General features: G+C 42.1%; 1 protein-coding gene across 3 annotated transcripts in view; it reads left to right on the forward strand.

Moving 5' to 3' along the window:
* Nucleotides 1–21,443, forward strand: part of MAPRE2 (microtubule associated protein RP/EB family member 2) — a 104,281-nt gene extending 82,838 nt beyond the window's left edge. For 2 of the 3 annotated variants that reach the window (XM_082499332.1, XM_082499333.1), the window contains 3 exons: nucleotides 8,169–8,308; nucleotides 12,715–12,873; nucleotides 18,470–21,442. In XM_082499332.1, coding sequence (XP_082355458.1) covers nucleotides 8,169–8,308; nucleotides 12,715–12,873; nucleotides 18,470–18,541 — 371 coding nt within the window. In that variant the 3' untranslated portion in view covers nucleotides 18,542–21,442. Of the gene's footprint in view, nucleotides 1–8,168; nucleotides 8,309–12,714; nucleotides 12,874–18,469 lie in introns of all 3 variants that reach the window. The other variant, XM_082499331.1, reaches the window with a different exon arrangement.

The raw sequence follows: 21,443 nt of genomic DNA on the forward strand, positions 1-21,443 counted from the left end.
GACATTAAAGCTTGACAAGACCCATGGTATCAGGTAGCTGCTTTCCATACCTATACATGGGTATTTACCTATAGCTCTGCAAATTCTGAGTGTGGTCTTTATTTCATTTTTTAAAAAATGCTTTTAAAACAAACCGAAACTTGAGAAATGTGAAAACGCACCGGGTTTTGTGTTAACTCTGGGGAGCAGCCCAACAGCCATGGCCCTACCCCTTCCAAAGGCGATCCGACTGGGGAGTCAGCACAGGTCAAGGATAATGCAGCTCGGAAATGGAAGCGTAAATAGGTGCCTACAACTAATCGGCTGTGCCACCCTCGCATTGCCTCGTCCCTTCCCTAAGAGACAGAGCCGATTTGTCGTCGAGCTGATGGCTGTATGGAGGGTGGATGCCTTCGGTAACATATGTAAAAGGCTTCTTCTAGAAATAGTAGGAGCAGCAAGGATTTGCCAGGTAAATACAGCTCCCTGCTGGGGGAACAAGTATGTTTTCATCCTTCGAGGAGTGGAGCCAGCAGCACAGACCACCACTGCCGGCTCCCTGCCAACAGCACCACAGCTGCTTTTAGATATAACGCCATCTGCCAGCCCTGAGCCGCCTTTCGATTCCCCTACAGCCTCCCCTCTTCTCTAATGCAGTGGTAAACAGCCTACAGATGTAGAGTCAAAATTATGGTAAGGGATTAAAATATTAGGGCACTGTTGTTTGTGCCGGTTCTAATGCTGCCTGTGGAAAACCGCAGAAAAAGCTTCATCTGATCGAATTGAAAATGGTGATCAGGTTGTCGGGATTTTAGCTTAGTGTCTTATGTAAGGATTCCTGTGTGTCAGAGCAAATCTCCATGGAGCGCTGCTTCATGTATGGGTGTGAGGTGTCAAAAATACATGGGTAAAAGAAAGCTTAATAAAATTAATTATTTACATAGAAGCTAAAAATGCGAGGGGTTCTTAGATCTGAAGGCTGTTAGACATTTTAGTTTGAAATATTCAGTGAGAGCAGGATGACTAAAGCAGAGCTGGAAAATACTGGAGGATCACATGAGGGCTAAAAATACTCGCGTTATGACAGGGAAAATAACCAGGGCAGAATGAACTGTTTGTGCACGAGTGCTTTATATATAATGTGCGTGCTATCAAAGACCCAATTATGCAAGAAAAATACCGATTTTTCTTTAGGGAAATGGTATATCCTACTGTGGCAGATGTGCTGTAAATTAATTTTGAGGGATAAAAATACTCAACAAAACCAGTCTTTATTTTAGCAGCTACTGATACGATTAGGACGCCTGAGGGACTCAAGAACTCCTTCCAACGCTTTTTTTTTTTTTTTCCTTTGCTTTCCACCAAAACGTACCACCTTTTTCCCCAGATGGCAGGCAGTCGGTATTGGCGACGGTAACCTCTGCTTGCAGTGGTGCGGTGCTCCGGGACGACGTGGCAGAGCGGGAGATGGGAAGAGCCGTGGGGCAACAAACTGGAAATGCTTTTGTGCCTAGTTCATACGAGGCCGAGGAATTGTACCAGCCGGCGGGAACTGCGGGTGCGGTGACAGAGCTGGCCTGGGAGGTAGAGAGGAAAGTGGCTGAGCCTTAATACAGGCACACCCCCTCTGCCAGCATGAGGAGGGTTTAATTTTTAAACCCACTGAGCCCAAGAATTTAGACCACGAAGCAATGCTGCTTGCAGCGCAGGAGCTGGGGCCTTTTTTTCTTGAATGAAGAGTGTTTGAAAAAACAGCGGTGAAAATGGCTCTCTTAATTTTTGATGTGTTATGGGTGTGGTTTGAATGCCTGTCTTAAATTTTGCATGATCTTTTGTATTTCAATATGCTATTCTTCACATATTTTTCTTTCACACTTAACTTTTGAGACTGCTTTTTCTGTATAGCTAAACAGGTAGTTGAATTTTATAAAATGCAGTTTAAAAGCATTCAAAACTTTACATTTTATTCTTCTGTTAAGCCTATGTGGAATGGTCTCATGCATTGAAGATGAATGCTTGCATGAAGATGCAAGACTGCTTGCTGGGGAAGGACTTTTTACTAGGGCATGTAGCGATAGGACGAGGGGGAAGGGCTTTAAATTGGAAGAGGGCAGGTTCAGATTAAACATTAGGAAGAAGTTTTTCACTTTGAGGGTGGTAAGGCACTGGCGCAGGTTGCCCAGAGAGGTTGTTGAGGCCCCATCCCCGGAGGTGTTCAAGGCCAGGCTGGAGGTGGCCTTGGGCAACCTGGTCTAGTGGGAGGTGTCCCTGCCTATGGCAGCAGGGTTGTAACTCGATGATCTTCAAGGTCCTTTCCAACTTAAACCATTCTATGATTTTAAGATGTTTCTAGAGAAAATAGGGGCTTCAGCTGAGAAAAATTAATGGTTGCCATTAAAATGTTTGTTATTTTAAAACTAAAGAAAAGTCTTCATTTATGATTGGGGCAAAAGCTGGAGTTAGTTCCCATCTGTCAAATCTCCTATTAAAGATGAACTGAGGGAGCAGTGCCATCAAGAAAACTTTTTCATCTGACAAGTAGACTCCGTTGTATGTTCTTGCTTGGATCGCTCTTGAAATTGGTAAAAGATGCTTTGGTTTCAAGTATTGTACACACTTCTCTTTGCCAGCTGTCTGGCAGTGATGGTCAACATAGAGCTCATCAGACTGTGCTGTAGCTAGCAGCAGTGGAGGTATGGAGAGCTGAGGGGACAGAGGGGTCCTGCCACCCCAGGAAGGTTAGTGCCACAAAATAATTAGGCAGCTGCATTGCAGCACGTTGGGATGCTGAAAGTCAAGTCAGATTTTGTCCGAGGTCATTTCATTCCCATTAAGCATCATTTGTCATCACTTATGCCATTAAGCATCCCTAAATTGAGCGGTTTCTAGCACCCTAGTGTAGCTGCAACAATAAGCATGTGTGAAAATTAATTCATTTACCGTTCTCACTTGTTTGGTTTAATTGGGTGGAGGGTTTTTCTTTAGCTCATCAAGAAATTGCGAGCTCTGTGGCCTCTTGGTGTGTTTCTTTTTTCTTCTGTGGCATGAGTCAGAAATATTCACTCTATGGAGTCCTTTAATGTGACTGAAGATGTACTGCGAGTGATTCCCAAATTCCACTGAAGCAGTGGCTGTGAGGGCTCAACCAAGTCTCATGCTTGCTCAGGGCTTCCATTGCTCTCCACGCCCTCCTCACGCACATCCACATTGTATTCATGCATGTGTTTCCTTGGAATTTTACATAAATATTTAACAGCATACTAATTACTCATACAGCTCCAGGGAGGGTTTTTGTCTAAACACCAAGTAGGTCTCTTGCCTGCAAGACTGCGCTTGTGATGTAAAGGGACCTGGAATTCACAGTCTAGCTTTGTTGTACCCAAAACCTGCACAGCACCAACATCCACAATTTTAAATTTCAGAAGCGTACATCTGTTTGTGAAACACATGTCTCTAGCAAAAAGAATAGTAAAGCTGAAGCTGGAGGGGGGGATGTATTTAATTATAATGGACTGACTAGGAATTGTTTCTGGAGCACCACAGGTAGAAAACTGTAATGCATTTCAAAGCTGGTTCATCTAACTTATTTCAGTACAAGAGCAAAAGAATTTCTTTCCACTGTGAACTTATTTTTCTCATCTCTGCTAATTTATATGGGCACGTACAAAAAAATTTATCCAGGTGCTAATTGAAGCAGCTGTGATATTGTTTAAAAAAAATTCCAATTTGACCCTGCATTGACCTAAAATCAGAGCACGTTGTAATAAATGTTCTCACATAACAATGGAGGTGGGAAGGAACCTCTGGGATAGTCCAGTCCAAGCCCTCTGCTCCAAGCAGGATCACCTAGAGCTGGTCGCCCAGGACCATGTTCAGTGGGGTTTTGAGTGTCTCCAAGGATGGATATGCTGCAACCTCTCTGGGCAACTTGTTCCAGTATTTGATCATCCTCACAGTGGAGAAGTTTTTTCTTATGTTTAAATGGAAGGTTTTTTTTTTTAAATATGTGCCCGTTGCCTCTTCTCCTTTGAATGGGTTCCACTGAAAAGAGCCTGACTCGGTTGTCTTTGTGCCCTCCCTTTGGGTATGGATAAGATCCCAGCTCTCTCAGCCTTTCCTCATATGTGAGGTGCTCCAGTCCCTCAGTCATCTTCATGGCCCTTTGTTGGACTTTACCCAGCATGCCCACATCTCTCTTATACTGGGGAGCCCCGAACTGGGCCCAGCATTCCAGATGTGCCTCACCGGAGCTGAGTAGAGGAGGAGGGTCACCTCTGTTGACCTGTTGGCAATGCTTTTCCCAATGCAGCCCAGGAGGCTGTTGGCCTTCCTTGCTTGCAAGGGTGCCTTGCTGGCTCATGCTCAACTTGGTGTCCACCAGGACCCCCAAGTCCTTTTCTACCACACTGCTTTCTAGACCGTTGGCTGCTAGAATGTACTGGGTCATGGGGCTGTTCCTCTCCAGGTGCAGGGCTCTGCACTTCTTTTTGAACATTTAGAGTAAGCTTGAAAAGAAGTTGGTAATGGGTAACAATTATGGCACTGATTACAACACAGTTCTCTGTGATCAGTGAAAAGAGCTGGTTATCAGATATCTTGTATATAAAATATTTGTATAATTTTTTGTGCTTTCTCAGAATATGTAAATGGGTTATATAATTTTTTCCATAGAAGATATGACATTGGACAGAATTTAAACTGCTTGGATTATATAGTCCCACTGAGGAATGCATTAGGAGTTATTCCATACTTGCACTAATTGACTGCAAAGCCATTGTGGTGCTTGATAGCAAAGTCTTTAAGTCTACCAAGATCTTTCATCTCCATTTAGATATCTGGCCATCTCAAGTATTTCGCACTACTCTACCAACCAGCATCCTTTAATTCTTTTACGAAATTAAGCTTCTGTTAGAAATGAGAGGCTTACCTCTGAGCTGATTCTAAAACTGATGTTTCAGAATAAATGTGCAGTAAAGCTTTTTTTTTTTTCCTTCAGGAAATTTTAAATTAGAAATCCCTAGATGTTCTCTGTTGCAATTAAGTTCCATCCAGCTGTCGCTGATACTGTCTGAAACGCTCAGGTTATTTAGCTGGTTTTTATCTGCGCTAGTGAAATGGGGATATCGCGTTCATTTAAAAGCTGATCCTGAGCAGCAGAGCGAAAGTCGATTTCTTTTGATTTGCGTGGACTTAGTAACACTGTGCTGTAGAAACTCAAAAGGTTTTGTTGGTTTTAAAGGAGGGCAGAATGCAATGCGGTGTATTGGTGGTATCCAGCCCTCTCCGTCTGCAGACCGTGATGTGACTTGCACAGCACACTCTGGGGGGGCCCCTCAGCTGCCAATAAGAGAGAATACCTGGGGACTAAATGTTTGTGCCTGCTCTGCCCTTAACTCTCTGCAAGTTAAAAAGAGGTGTGTACTTAATGATTTGGCTTCCTGTGATCAGTAGCCCGTGCTGCAAAGAACCAGCTCGCTCCGCAGGGCTGTGGAACATTAAAGAGAGCGATATGCCGTGGCTGCACATCTTGCACCATGACCTCCCAGGAGGAATGGTGAAGAGCCGATAGGCCAGGGGATGCTGTCCTAGAAAAGATGAGCAGCTCCTCCTGTGCTTGTGTGCAGGTGCGTGCTGCCTAGAGAAGGTCCGGTGCTGCCTTCGGGTAGAAGAAGGGTTGTTAGTAGAGGGGGGAGCTGCGTCAATCAGCCAACGTTTCACATCTGAAGGTCCATAGCTTGCTTTATAGTATTTAATTTTCAGTTGATATCCTCAACTTGCAGGTATACAATACAAGAAGAAAGAAACATTGATACCTTGGGTTAGTCTGCATTGATTTTATTTTAAATTTTGTATGGGTAACTTTTGCAGTTGCATGTGGTACAAGTATGCACTAAACTTCAGGCCCAACTAGAATGCTATAGGCAAAGCAATTATTTCATGTGTGTTTATCCTGCATATTTTGACACCAGTTTTCTTCTATTTATCTGCTAATGCAGATGAAAATTATTTTCGTGGCTTGACAATCCTTAACAATCCTCCTCTTAAGCAGCTGATTAGTTGAAAATGTGGACTGAACCTGGAAAACGTGTGATGAAGGCAGGGTGCTAAAGCTTGTGAAAATGAAAGGGTAAAGTTTAGGAAATTGCCTAAAGAAGGAAAGAGCAGCAAAAGATCTTGGCATTTTTAGTGTTTTCCCACAAATTATTTATTCTTTGTTGATCAAAGTATGGTGTGAAAAGAAGTTTAATTTCAGGCATGTACACAACATTGAATTTTCTCAACTTTAGCAAGCTTGTGTACTGTATCCGAAATCTGGTAGAAGTGAGTTTGTGTATGTAATTATAAGGGTTTAGACCTGGAAGTTATTGGACTGGTGTCACTAGTTTAAAAAAGAAATGAATTTTTTATCTGTCTCATTTTAAGGAGCATAGAAAAGGAGAGTGGACATCTTGCACAGAAATGTTTACACAAGCCGACTGAATTATCAAGTTGTTTATTTATGTTCTGTTGGCATTAGGTGACCCAGTTAATACAGATTTATCCTTAGAGGTGGGAGGAGATGCTTGTTACAGAGGGAGGCCTGTGACTGAATCAGAGAAGCCTAAGCTAGCTCGATTCAATAACCCATTGCTGCTGTCCTTTCCCATCACTTTTCAGCTGCTCCAAGGGACCGCTGTACCCAGTTCTAGGTCAGTGAGACCGTGAGAGCTCCGTGGTTTGGTCATACAAGCCTCACAAGTCATCTTTCTCCCCCTCCTGCCTTTCCCTGCCTCCTTGTAATACCTTCTTAGTAACACCTTTGTAAAACACCGAATTGCTTTATTAAAGTGCTGACTGACACTGGGGATACATCGTGGAAATGACAACTTAGAACGATTTGTAGTGTGCCATAAATCAAATAATCTTATGGGAGGAACAGCTGAGGCGGTGTGGGGAGGAAGGTGGCTGCTGAGAAAGCCGGGGCAAATCCCTCTGGAATTGGTGAACTGCTAGCTCCAAGTTCAGCTGAGAGCTGGGTGCTTGCTGGATTTGGGCTTTCTCCCGCTCCCCGTGTGTCCCAGGCTTCAGAGCCAACAGGATTTGATGGTGGATAATGGCCATGGAGCTCATCCCCATGTCCGGACAACTGTATTTTGCTCTTTGCAAGAAACAGTGACAAACGCGGGTGTTGCAGAACTGGACTTCCGATTCACATGCCTGCTCAGTAAGTAAAATAGGTTGGAGAGAGAAGGCTGGGTTTCTGTTCTGTTTTCTTAACCCAAGCGATTTTTGTACCCGTTGAATGTATGCTGCATCCAAAATGTATTCCTAGTTGGGGGGAATAAGGAAAAGGCTGTGAGTCGGAGTCCATCGCTGGTGGGAGCCAAGGCAAGGTGGACTGCCGGGAGCCGGGCATTCACCTACTGGGGCTGAGCGACTAAATGGACCGGCCGACAGCGAGGAAAGGTGGGGAGGCAGAGCAAGGTGTGGCGAGCTGGCTGTGAGGTTTGCGTGCAGGCACTGCAAATCCTTTCATACAGACGCTCCCCTGCTTGGGCATCTGCGTGCCACGGGCGTTGTGAAAGAGTACCTGCGCGCTCTTGTTAGTTGCCGGTTTTGCTGGTGAAGATGTTGCTCCATATTCTGGCAGATTTGCAGTGCAAGTAATTAGAAACAAATAGCAAAACTGAAGCAGATCAAAACTCATCTCTCGGTCGCTATGGCAACTGTGAGTTCTCTGATGGATTTAATTCGGCGTGCACTGCCTGAATTTCAATGCCCTTGTCTCAGGCATGGTTTACATTTGAAAATGAGGAAAGCACTGTTTAGCTGGGTTTTTCAAATCTGTCTTTCTCCAGGGGAATTGAAGATCTGTACGCTAAATATGGGGCTGGAGGAATGGTCTGTTAACAGCATATTTTTTTTTTAAAGCTGAAAGCTGCTGACAGCTAAGGGAACTTTATATTCTTGGTTTGATATTTATTTGTTTTAGTTTCAGAGTTACTTCACTCTCAGCAGCAAACTCAAAGTAAAACTGCTAGGAAATGTGTTTTTTCCTTTCCCAAGGTATGGCAGCGCTGGAACTTCCTCCGCTGTCACCTTGAAGTAACAGACAGAATGGCTGTAAAACAAATATTTTCAGTACCAGGTTAATGGGAATGTATTTATCATGGGGATAAACGTTGTTATTTATTTATTGTACTTTTCAGGTGCTGCTAAATCCAGTCCAGCTTCTAAACCAGGATCAACACCTTCTCGCCCATCTTCAGCAAAAAAAGCTGCACCAAGCAGCTCAGCATCCAAATCAGATAAAGATTTGGAAACTCAAGTTATACAGCTCAGTGAACAGGTAAATTTGCTTTAGGCATAAAATTAGATGCATTCATCGTCACAAGCAGTCATGAAATCTAATATTAGCCTCTGTTGAATGATGCTCTCCAGAATTATGAAGGGACAAAAGATTGAAATAGCTCAGCTGGGAAGAAAAAATTGATTTATTGTTACAAATAACATCTGACAGAGATGACTGGTGTTTGCCAGTATTTTTAAAAGGTGGTTTTCAGGAAGAACAGGTGAGTATTGATGAAGTATGATAATTTTATTAGATTTTGAAATATATCTTTTATTTCACTTAGATAGGAAAGATGCCAATAGTGTCTTTCTCTTGTGTATTACAAATTTGAAATAAATCATTTTAATGTGTCGTCATGGAGAAAACAAGCCTGTTTGTAATACCATTGTATTAGAGATTTGCAGCTGTATCGAGACTAGCACATTGCATTCTGCTTTCTGGAAGGAAGGTGTTAAGAAGGTAATATGCCTTTTTCATTTAAAAATGTGATTTACCTTTGTGAGAGTACTTAGTTATATTACAAATAATGCTCTGCAATATAATTAATAAAGCTTCATAATTTCTTTAATGTTGGGAATTGTAAGGGCTTAATTTTCATTTATGCTATGGAGCTTTACATCACTCTGTCATTCCTGGAGATGCACGAGTGCCTGCACGGGACATAAATAAATGCTACTAATATAAATGAGGCCTGATCCCTGTGTTTCTCCTGGACGAGGGAAAATGGAAAGGAAAAAGCTCATATTTTACAGTCTGAGCTGCCTGGCAGCTGCGTTCAGGAAGAAGTCATTATTCTGGATCAAGTATAATTTTCCACAATTAAGGGCATTTCATTTTCGGACTTTCGTTGACCCAGACAACAAAGATTTCAGTTTGTTGGAGCACTGTTTGCAAATTTTTGGTTACTGTTATGCACTTAAAGGTGGTGGATGGATAGCCACATCCCAAACACGGCATACTGCAGATTCAGGCGTACTCAGAATTCATAATTCTGAGCAGTAGAGAGCACAACAGAGTCCACCAGCCTTCCAAATGAGCTCTTGTTTGTTGCTGTAACAGAAAAGTTTTTAAATGTTGCACAAGGAATAGATGTATATATTTGTCATGGATTTTTTTATAAGACTGGAGTTCAAACATCAGCTTAATGCAACTTTAAACCATGACATTTGTACTCAGAAGTCAGAATGTGTTTGCTTCAGCAGGAAGAGTTGGTTGGGATCTGAGCAACATAAAAATATTTGATCTTTACTAAAACAGGCAGTCACTATCACATCCACTGCTAATGTATTCCTAGCACATTCCGTGTGTGAAAACCTTAAGCTTTATATACAAATAACCCTGAGGGAAAACGGATTATTTCCCCCCATTACAAAAGAGGAGAAGAAATTTTTAGGATTTGGAAAGTTGGTGTTTTAATAGCTAGTTTTTCAGAGACCTCTTCTAGCTAGAATGGTCTGGAAGGGTTGGTTGTTTTTTTTTTTTTTTTAATGCTGGCAGCATTTGGTATTTCATTTCCCACTAATGGTTACTTGTGCACACTGGGGATATAACACAAGCCAAAAAAGCTATCCTGCGAGCAGCTCCGAGCCAGGATTTTCTGACCCCCAGTCTGAACATGCTGGAAGAGCCAAATTGCCCATTTTTTTACCATTCTCCAGCAACCAGGGAGATGAGGGCAGCAGCCACTTTTTACCCCTTTTCTCTCTTGATTATAATTAAGAAAAGTTGAATGGCGTCTGTGGATATCAAATGCCTATGTGGCTGTAGCAGATTTTTTTTTTTTTTCAGCCCTTTTATGAATGTCAGCTAAGGGAGATTGAAACATCTGAACTTCCATGCAATTTGTAGTGGAAAAATTTAAGTAGTGGGACTGCCCATACACTGTATTTTACCACAGTGTTGCTTAATGAGCTATTTGCAATAATCACAAGCCATCTGTAACATTTGCTATTTTAATGGCTCCCAACAATCTTAGTTTCTCTTAAAATGGTCTTAGCTATTGCCTTGGTCTGTGCTAGTAAATTGAACGCTTCCAAGGAATGTCACTGTGCACTGGAACTTGATTACCCATAGCATTAAAATGCTAGAGCGGACCCTGCTGTGTTTTTGGTGTGTCTCCCAAAGAGTTTGAGTGCAGTTAAGGAGACAGCACAGACCAGGGACCATAAGATATGGAGAATGGTCCCAGGAACCATTAACTGTATGTTAGCACACACATAGTTTCTGAAAACAGCACCATCGTGACTGCTCGTCTACAGTGTATGCTTAATGTTCAACCTGGTTCTGCAGTCCTGAGAGTTTTCGTGGTACCAATAAGTGCCATCAGGGAAAAGATGAGTTAGTAAGGACTGTTGCCTTTGCACCTGTTAACTGGATTGCAGAGGGTTGCTTCCGGTCCAGAGACAGAGCATGGGAGTTAACGTGCACCGTTGCGCAAACAGGATTAGCCTTTTGGCACATTCATAGCAACAAAGAGTAGCACATGGATATGATAATTGCCTGAAGAAATACAAATTAATGTGTCACAGGCAAGTAGCTGATATGTTACTGAAGAAAAGTTTGGTTTGGTTATAACGGTGTTTACTGTATACTGTAGTTAATTAACTATGTGCATATATGCATAGTTTAATGATTCCGTTTCTTAAAAAGGAGTGAATGTATAGAATGACAACGGGAGAATGCCTTCACAGTAAATAGGTCAGAAGGGGAGGCAGTCTGAGCTATTAGCTGCCAGCGTTTCAGCTGAAGTTTGTTGTCTTCCCAAGCTCTAGCAAGCACAGAGCAAGAGATCTGGAAGCAGTTACGTTCTTGTTCTGTCTGGATGCAGGTATTCCTCGAGGAATATGCTGCTGCAGATCCAGAAGACACGTCTTAGACCAAAATATCGTAAACTCCTGTTCAATTTTGCTATTCCTACTTTCATGAATAAATAGTTAATTTTAAGGTGACTGGTCATTGCATCAATCATAGATTCAAACTGTCAAGGGAAGACGTGGGTGTTAAACTCAGGCTGCTGGTCAGAAACGGGTTAGTATGTGAATGAGATGCTCTGAGATCCGGCCCTGGTAACAGGTCGGTTCTGCTGTCTGACACTTCTGAAAGTGCAATCAAAGGTCAGAAAAAGGCTTCGCTGGCTCAGCAGTTACGGAAAAATGACCTGATAGGATTTAGTAGGCTGTCAAAGCATTGTTTGAACCCTGCTGGTATCTTTACGAGTGGAAGGAATAAATCAAATTGCAGTAGAACTGGCAACACAGAACTTCATTAAATTGTATCAGTTCCCTGAAATGTAGCCTGTGATTTAATTTATTTAGCATATTTTATTTAGAAAATAATTTGTATAATTGCAGGCCTTAAAAGGTGGATACTAATTTGGCTATAATTAGGACGTGATTGGGGTCAGTGTGTTTGCTGTAAGCAGCTTCATCCATGATTATTCCTGTTAGTTGTTACACTGCTGTCTTCCAAATTTGAGAGCCACTTACATGTTATCCTGATTGGGTATACCCCATTGGACAGTAGTTTATGCTCCCATAGAATTCTTCTTTTTGAAATATGTATGAATGTGTGTATATATATGTATGTATAAAAATATATTGCAACATCTGTCGTGACTCATATGACGCCTAATCATTAACAGCTATGTTGCCCATAAATGATTTGCAGCAGTCCTGGTGGTGAAATTGAGACTGAGAGTATAGCTTGAAGACTCCTGTGAACAAGGTTGCAAAGAGAAAGATCCTGGCATTTGAGAGAATTTGTTGATAGGAACAGCACATCAGTCGGAGCAGAAAGTCCATGGTGCAGCCGGTCACGGCATCAGGGTGCCAAAAGGCAGGTCTCTAACAGTATGGCAAGTGGGGAGGTAGTAAAGAGGAGAGGTGAAAAAACAACACAGCAGTACTCACATTTGCAACTAGAGGACCTTGTAATTTCCGAACCATATCGTTTCCCCATGTGAGCTTTTCTGCTAGATCTACGTGTTTTCAGGGAAGGAGATATTGTAGGTTTCCCAACACATTAATCCAGGCAAAACAATGCAAATACTGAGCTGAAACTTTCATTAATTACCATTACGTGACACTTCTGGCAGCTTTGTTAGAAGCCACATCTTAATTAGCCCCAATTCCTGAACTTTGGGTTTTGATATAAGAGCACTGGGAAAATTGACCTTTAAGGATCAAAGTTAGGATGTATCCAAGAGGCGTAATGGGGGACCGTGATTTACTGCTGTCTATTGTGTAAAGTTCAATTTAGCACTTAAAAGAAAACAGGGACTTCATTTTAAGCTATAAAATTGAATATATATTTAAGATTTTTTTTTTAGCATGTAGTCTTAGACTGAGTTGTTTTGACTGTAGTGCACCTCACAACTGATGCATCACATCTTGGTTTATGTGCAGGTACATTCATTAAAACTTGCACTTGAAGGCGTGGAGAAGGAAAGGGATTTCTACTTTGGCAAATTAAGGGAGATTGAACTTCTCTGCCAAGAACACGGGGGAGAGAATAATGACCTTGTCAATCGGCTAATGGAAGTCCTTTATGCTTCAGAAGAACACGTAAGTTGAAGCTTAATTTCTTTTGTTTAGACAAAACAGCTTAATTTCATAAAAATTTATTGGCACAGTATTGGGTCATGTCTTGTACTTAGGTCGGCAGAACTTGTAGCAGCTAGGATTTCCATGTCTCCTCCCCAAAAAGGGAAGTTTGAATTTGCAAACAACAGACTACTCAGACTGGGGAAGGGATTCAAGAGGCCAGTTGCCTTTTGCTGCTTTAGTGTAGGTTTTGTTTTCCTCTTCCGCCTTTATGCATAAAGTCTTCTACTCATGTTCTTTAACATGTTGAAAATCACAGAAATTCTGACAGAGGTGCTGTTCAATGTCTACAGCTGTGCACATTCTCTGGCCCATGTGGCAGTGGTGTAATATGTACACAGGTTGCCAAATACATAATTGTATCTGCAGAGATAATGCTCTTTAGCATTTTTTTTTTATCCTGTTGCTATAGGCAAAATTCTTCCTTGTGCAAACCAAATAATCCCCTATTACCAAATTTCAGAAATGTATTGTCTGCAAGATTAAGCAAGAATCTCATTGCATCTTAGACTTAGTGCTGTAGACAGCAAAGCAAGAAGCTGCAAAGGGTGCTGGTTAAATTCCTCAGATACATTCAGGGATAATGATTCAGTGGAGATTTAGCTGAACTACTCCCATACATGTTAACTAAATCCCTGTATGCACTGTACTGACGATTGACCCTTCAGTCTCCAGCAGATGATGACTTTGGCTCCAGAGTGTATAAGCATCAACTTAATCTCTCGGCAGCACTACGGTACCGTAGGCTGTCTTAAATCTGTTCCCAGAAAGCTGTTGCAGCACTAGTCAGCTGACTCAAAATTACCAAAAGTAGTCCGAAGCAACTACTAACTCACGTGCTTTTCTGAAAAAGACTAGTAGAACATAAATGAAGGTTAGGTGCAAGAGCTTGCTGCTGACAGGGGCCACTGCTCAGATGAGAAGTGACAGGGGAAAGAGGATTTGTTCAACAGTGCAGGGTGAGTGCTAGGGAGGAAAAGGACGAGGAAACCATTATTTTCACAGGAATAAACAGTAAGACAAATTTGCCAGGCACGTGATAACAGGCTAAAAGAATTACATACATATAGTGGTCAGAAAACGTTTTCTGGATTCAAGAACAGTGATTTATTTATAAAGCAAAGCCAGAAAAATCCCTCTTCTTCCCATACCCCTACCACATCTGTCTGTCTGTTGGCTTAAATAGCAAGTGATTCCCTGCCAAGGAATGCATTTGTTGCTTTTCTTCCTGCAGTCTTCCTTACTGGCAGAACACATTACGAAATGTTCTACTTCAGTCCACATCCCAGTGTTTTATCTGCTTCCTCCCTCCAAGCCTTCCTCTGTTGAAAGCATCATCCATGCCTGTGCGTGAACTACATACAGCGACCTGCCTTTATCTAAAATGTGTTTGCAGTTGGAGCCTGGGTATGTCACCAGCAGGAGAGCGTTGCTTCCCCCAAGAGGAATAGAGGTCATTCCTCACGCAATTTTTTTTGTACCTTTTAGGGGGAGACTGGATCTTCTGGGGTGCGTTCCTCCTTTAGCTTAGCAGATGGACTGTAATTTGCTGAGGAAAGACCCAAACGCATTAGCACCAAACCAAAAACTGTGGTTCCCTTGGTGATGCAGATCTTGCCTGCTTTTTGTCTTCAGACTTTGCTGTCTCATTGCCCTGCTTTGCCCATCAGTTCTATTTTTTTCTCTTTCTGTAATAAATTTGTCCCAAGTTAAATTCTGTATCTTGCAGCATTTTTCAGGTTAATCTCTTGGTAACAGCAGTTTGGCTTTCCCAATCCCCAGATGGGAAATAGCCCAAATTCCCAAACCACAGGCAACTCCAGCATTCCCAGTTTCTTGCTAATGAGTGCATTGTAAATCCAGCTTAGATTTTTTTTGTGTGTCTCTGTTTCAGTGTCTCAAATATACAGAGGCAAAGTGGGAAAAAAAGGATTGCCTTAATATTCAGGATTTGTGACATTTATAAATGATACTGTGGCCATGAGGCTTTTCTTCAGGAAGAGGATGGGCAGTGATGCAGCTCACACATACTGCACAAGTGGTCCCTGACCAAAGCCTTGTGCTTGGATATCGTGACTAACTTAAATTTATTTTCAATTCGTACTTCCAATAACTGTTTTATAGCAATCTTAAACTCTTCCTTCCTAGCTGTAATTTGACAGGCTTCTACTGTATTTGACATGGCATAGAGGTCATGTCCTATTTTTCATATCAACTGTTCTTATTCAGAAGGGACAAGTCTCCCTTTTACTTAATTTTCTGTTACACTTAATTTAATCCTCCTAAAAGAAAAAATAAGAAAAAAATTCTGAACAGCACTTTAATTCGTCGCATATCCCTGTAGCTCTTAAGTGCCCCGTGAGCATTGTAGGCTGTCAGGTGAATCCTGTGTAGAACGATACACAATGCAAGTATAGAGTTTAATCCCTATAAAAAAACATTTTCCAGAGGTTTGATTATTGTAGTATTGTATTGAAGAGATTTTTACCAGGTTCATGTCATGGGGGGTGTGTGTGTTTATTTTTTTCAGAACTCCAAGTCATAGCGTAGTTTCACTTTTTTTGGCCTTAATTTTGAGTTTGAGTCTTACAGCACAAATATCAATCCATTTGGGTTCCTTGTTTTTAGAGATTCCCTTTTCTCTTCCCTTTTATGGTTCTGTTTTAAACCTCATCATTATGTCTCTGCTTATGCAAGAGGGATGTTGTATCTGCTAGTGTCACTTAAAGTTTGGCGGGTCAGTCTGTAATCCTTTGTAATTTTTAATTACGAATTGCTCATTTGTAATCCCATTTCTTCATAAAAAACATCAAAGTTGACAGAGAACAGTGTTAAAAAAGGATATATTTGGGCGGTGAGGAGAAGTGGCCCCTAGCGCTCATGCTATGACTGCTGTAGACAGCGTTGAGACCTTGGATAGTGTGTAAAGCTTTTGGTCATACGGTCCTACAGTAGGAGAGTGTCAGACTGATGGACCAGAAGAGGCTATGAGTCTAGTTGTGAAACCTGGAGCCGTGTAGGTCTTGGCATAAAGGAAAAACGTAGGAGAGCTTTTACTTTCCTACTTAGGCTGTTCCGGTTCAGTTCATGCAGAAGTTGGGTGGATTGCTGCCGTTTCAAGTCAAGTTTCCAAAGCAATTGCTCGAAATGCAGTTGGTTTTGTATCTTTCTGCTCTAGCAGCTACTACATCTGCTGCTGCTTTTGGTAAAAGGCACCCACACCTCCCCCGCAGCTGGTTTTCATAAAGTCTGGCTCTTCAGTCTACAGGCACACCTGAATAGTTTGAGGTGGATGGATTGAAGGGTCAAAAGAGAGCACCTCTCCTTGTGGGAGACACAGATGACCATGATCATGTGATCCAAGCCAGAAATAAATAGAACTTCCACTACTTTCCTTATTAGGGGATGCTATTCAAGGAGATTCCACAGTCCCAAGGTAATTGGGCATAGTGACTCTTGTCTTTCCCATTTAATGTATTTATACAAGCTGTGCATACTGAGAAGCACATGTCCAAGTCTCGGAACAGCTTCTGAGGTAGTGGCGTAAGATTTAACATTTCTATCAAAGGTAAGCCTGGCAAGAGAGGAGCTACCACTCTTCTTCAGAGCTGCAGAATAGGTTCCCAAGCCACTCCCTGTGGTTAGAGGCTTTTCCTATTACATGCGTGAAAGGACAGCATGTATGTGACCTATCAAATCTGCATGAGTGGGCTTTCTAATAGGTGTCTCTCGCAAAGTCTGCATACATAGAGCCTATGGAACAGGTGCATTCCAGAGCAGGCCACCTCAACGCATAAGGAGGGTCAGGATAGATGGGGTTAAGGGAACATGGCTCACAGCAGCTAAACAAGCTCCAGTTTTCTCACCCTGTAAGGCAGGGTCACGTTCTCGCAGCTGTCAGCTTCTTTCTGTGAAAATCCTGTTCTCTGCAAGTCTTGCACTCTTGCAGCCCATCACAGAAGTTGCGATTTTTAGATACTAGGCAAAAATGTGCTTTGATGTGATGTACCTACTGTATGTAATAAGGGCATAGTTCACCGCAAGGGACCATAAGGTGCTAAACTGCGATTGTCCTGACTGACATGTGTGGCTACTACCTGAAAATAGCACCTGAGTGATAGAAAGCTTGCTTTCAATTGGAATTTGTCGGTTTCTGTATGTGGTAAACAGCTGGATATTTCCATTTTATCGGCAAATGTTAGGAACCTTATTTTCCTGTTCTTGCCCTTTAGAAATATGAGTTTTATTGCCAGAAGGGAATTCTCTTATGGCATAGGCTGTTCTGCAGTACTCTGGGAAAATTCAAATTACGGCCTCCCTTTTCTATTAATTTTTGCCTCAAATTTGAAAAGTTAGCAGTGTCAATCTGTTAAAGTTTGTTGTTGAAGCCACTTGCTTCAAAGAAAAATTGCCAGGAGCCAGGCAACTTCTGCAGAGGTACCGCATCAGCGATGCTCCATTTTGAATGGCAGCTCAGTGTCTTGGAAAAGCATTTTCCTCCAGAGCTGCCTACAGCGGAGTGCTGCTAATGCAGGGCAGCGAGTAGATGTGGGGGATCTTTTCAGTGAACCATTCTCCAGAATGATGGAAGCCACTTGAGAGAAAAGCTGTAAATGCAGCTGCGCTTAATGGGAACGCAGAAGTAATGCCCTAAGAGTCAGACGGCCTTTTTGAGCTCTGATACATCCAGGCCAACGCAAGATACCAGGTCTGTTGTCTCGAAATTGGACATTGTTTAAAACTGCATGGTATCACCTGCAGCGAGGATCTAGCCCTCTGTTCGGTCAGGGATTCTGCTCGCAATGGCAGTTTATAATTCAGAGAGACAGCTCTGGAAAATACCGTGCATAATAACCATTTTCAAAAGGGAAGTGTTTATTAGTGATTAGTGCTTTTAACAGTAGTTCTATAAATCAGTGAATACTAGACTCCCCTCCCCTCCCCCCAAAGAAAATGTGTTTGCAAGTCTTTGGTTGTATTTTGTGGATTCTGCTAAAAGTCGCTGGTTTTGGTAATCTTTGAACTGTGATCTAGCATGGGTTTATTATTTTGGGAAAGCAGTATGCCTGACCTCATAAAAGAGGCCAAGTTGAATTTTTAAAGCAGGTGATAGCAAAAGTGTCTTGTCCATTTAGTACTATAAACCTAGAGTGAAGATTGTGTGAAAACTATAGCAGACAGGTTCAGAAATCCTTGGACAAACTGAAAATGAGAGGACATCAGGATGCTATGATACAGCATCTAACTGTTGAGCATCTTGCTGTCTGTCTATTCAAAATGTTCATTTATTGGAACAGTTAACACTCAGTGATGTTGAAAACTGACGCTTTTTCTGGGGAAATATCAGTGCCGCATATGCTTTGATTAAAAGCAGAGTAAATACATTTTATTGTGTTATTACAAGATGCTGCTTTTCTCAAGTAACAGCTCATTTTGTACTTAGATGCATGAAAATTAGAAGTTAAGTTTTAGGCTATGGTGAGTGCGGTGGGGTGGCAAGGTTACATCAGGAATGATTTCTGCTGAAGAATGTTTTGGGATCTCTTTCTCCCTGCAGGAGAGCCACACAGAAGAGCATGAAGGTGAAGAGCAAGTCCATGAACAGCCCCAGCAGCAGGAGGAGTACTGACTCACCCAGCGTCTCTGACAATTTTCGTTTTGTGTGAGAACTTTCTTCTGGAGAATGGAACATGTGTGGCCTCAAACTTGAAATCAGTTCACTCCCAGTCTGCCATTAACATTTATGTACCATAGTGAGTGCCAGCCAACCACTGCATTCTGTACCCATACTTTGCCAAGATGCATTTGCAGACGTCTTCTTTCAGTGTATCTTCCCAAGAGGTTGTAGGGCTACGTCACCTACTGTACATCACTGCAACTTCACCACTTGGCTGCTTGAGATTTGTTCTGCTCTTTAAAAAAATATATATATTTATTTTTTTTTTCTTTTTAGTCTTAAGTATGATACACTTGTAACTTGTTCTAACATATTTATATTGGCATTTTGTGTGGCAAGAAGTACCGTACCACTAGCTGTGTCTCTCACTTTGTGGTGCTTTCGCGTTTTCTAGTACATCTGCATTGGGGCATAAATTCGGACAAACAATTGGAATAAAGGGATACAGTGGAAGTCATACTCAAGCCATAACGATGAGGTGTGTTGTGGAGGAAAATGCTCATGTTGCTCATGTTTATTCCTTTCCTGCCTTCACAAAATGGAAGGCAGAGCATCCGTTTCACTAGGAGAGATTTAAACCCCTGTGTTAGAAAGCTTGTTAGAAAGCTGCATGGTATGTTTTTTGGCTTATTTCGGGAGGAACAGACATCCACTTAAGTTTTTTGAAAAACATCCCAGTTTTCTGACTAGTCAATAGACATTTCCCAGCTTTTCTTCCTTCCTGAGGAATCTGGTCCCAGCCTCCAGCTGCAGCTCTGCCTCTGCAGAGCTCAGTGCTGATGAAGGAGAGAAATCTCCTTGACACAAGTGTAGCTGCAGGACATGATCTGTGCTGTCATTCTTGGCTTCCCACCCCTCAGAAGAGGACAAAGTAGGCCAGCCATTTCTTTTGCTGTCCTTCCCCCCTCGTGCTGCCCTGGCCATACAAGTATGGAAGACAGAAAATTTCCTCGCTAGTGCAAGGCATGGGGAAAAAACAGCAACAGCGGTAGCCCGGAACCCCCCCTAAGCTCCCTTTGAGCGGGTGGTGGACACCTCATGGATGTTGACGCCTCTTCTGAAGTGCAGAGAGGGTAGTGAGGAGTCCTTCTGGAGACAGAGCACACATCAGAGGGGGACCAGGTGACTGAGGGGCACAGAGCCGGTTCTGCACTTGGCTGACCTTCCTCTGGTGAGGCTGCCACAGTGCAGAGCCACATCTGCCCTGGAGATGTCTGCAGTGAGAGTGTTTCCTTCCAGTGCAGTCCCATCGCCCTGTTCTAAATGACGGTATTTTATAAACAGAGATATCTTGAAGTGTATAAAGCATTCCTTATTTTTCTCATAAAACTGCGCCTTGTAGTCTCTCTGGATAGTTAATGCTTGGTAATCTTGGTCTCTCACTTGATTTTCTTAATTCTGGATTGTACCTGCTAAATCAGCATAACATGGAAGTCCCATCCCAATCGGCAGTCACTGAAAAACTCCAAAGCCTATTGAACAGCTAAATCATCGTAGACCTTCATGTGCTTCTAAAGCATAAGTTCCCAGCTCGCACACACACACGCACGCGCAGTTTTCTGTTCCTAATCAATCTTTTGCAGCTAAGTGGCGCTTAGTTAAATGTGAGATTCCTGCTGTTGTGTTACACCACAGACAATATATAAAATACTCTTAAGCACTAGAACAGGTATTTCCGGTTCCTTGATCGCTCCCCCTGCTCGGCGGAAGAGTTTCTGGACCCTGCGGGCTGAAGGTTTCCCAGCCCTGCCTCCAGCATTGACCTCACGTCCTACTTCGTGATGAAGCAAAAGTACTGCAACCTGTGGCCCAGCGCTTTCCTTTCCCATTTCGATTGGTTATGAATAAGGTCTGGTTTATAAAAATGTGTATATTCCAAAATGAGTGTTTCCAAGAATCACCACAAATAGGGGAATTGTCATTTTTGTTGTATTTGTGTTTATTAGAACATATGTACTTATTACAATTGTCATTGTAATAAACGGTAGTTCTTCATAATACTGTTGAACCGAAGAGCAGTTACTAATTTTTTCCAGTCTCCAGAATGTCCTTTAACCTGTATGGGATTTCTGATGGGGCAAGGAGTTTTGGGATCCAGGCTATAAACTTAATTTCATCGGCACCAGGCTCTGCTCACTGCAGTTCGGCCTTCTGCTAATACTTGAGCAGATGCACGGAGAGCACTTCAAGAGAAAATGTTTTTCTAAAGGTGTGCAAATGGTTGGGTTGTGGAGCTCCCCAGAGGGTTCATAGCCAGGCTGTTGTGCCTCTCTACTTTTCTCTCTTTGAAGCACATTTAAAAAAAAAAAAAAAAAATTAAAAAAAGCTGAACTTCATTTCCTGAAGATTCCTTATATCCTATTTCTGGTCTGAGGACCACAGCCCTCTCACTGCTTGTGTCAAGGGGGAAGTGACTGATGTAGGGAGCCGGGGCAGTAAGGTACCTCTTGGGCACTAGAGATTTGGCTGTGCTGAGGGGAGCGTGATGCTCTGAAAGGGGAAAGAGTTGTCCTTCTCCCCCCACCCCCTGTGAGTAACCCATTCTTCCGTTATGGTTTTAATATGCATTTGTAATTACCTTTACTAAATAGCACACCATAAAGCTTTGGTTATATATTAAATGTAAACTGAAAGGAATGTAAACATATGTATTGTTAATTATAAATAGTTAAGTAATGGCATAATAGATACAAAAAGTCTTATTCAGATGTATCAGTCATTTTACATTATCCACAAGTTGTCGCATGGTAGAGTAGATTTTTGTCTGAATATGTGAATAACTTGACTTGCGTTTATCTTTTTACATATTTAATAAAAAAATATATGTTAAAATGTGTGTAGCTCTAGAGACTAT

The sequence above is a fragment of the Vanellus vanellus genome (genome assembly GCF_965231255.1).
Source record: "Vanellus vanellus genome assembly, chromosome: 2".
Taxonomy (NCBI): domain Eukaryota; kingdom Metazoa; phylum Chordata; class Aves; order Charadriiformes; family Charadriidae; genus Vanellus; species Vanellus vanellus.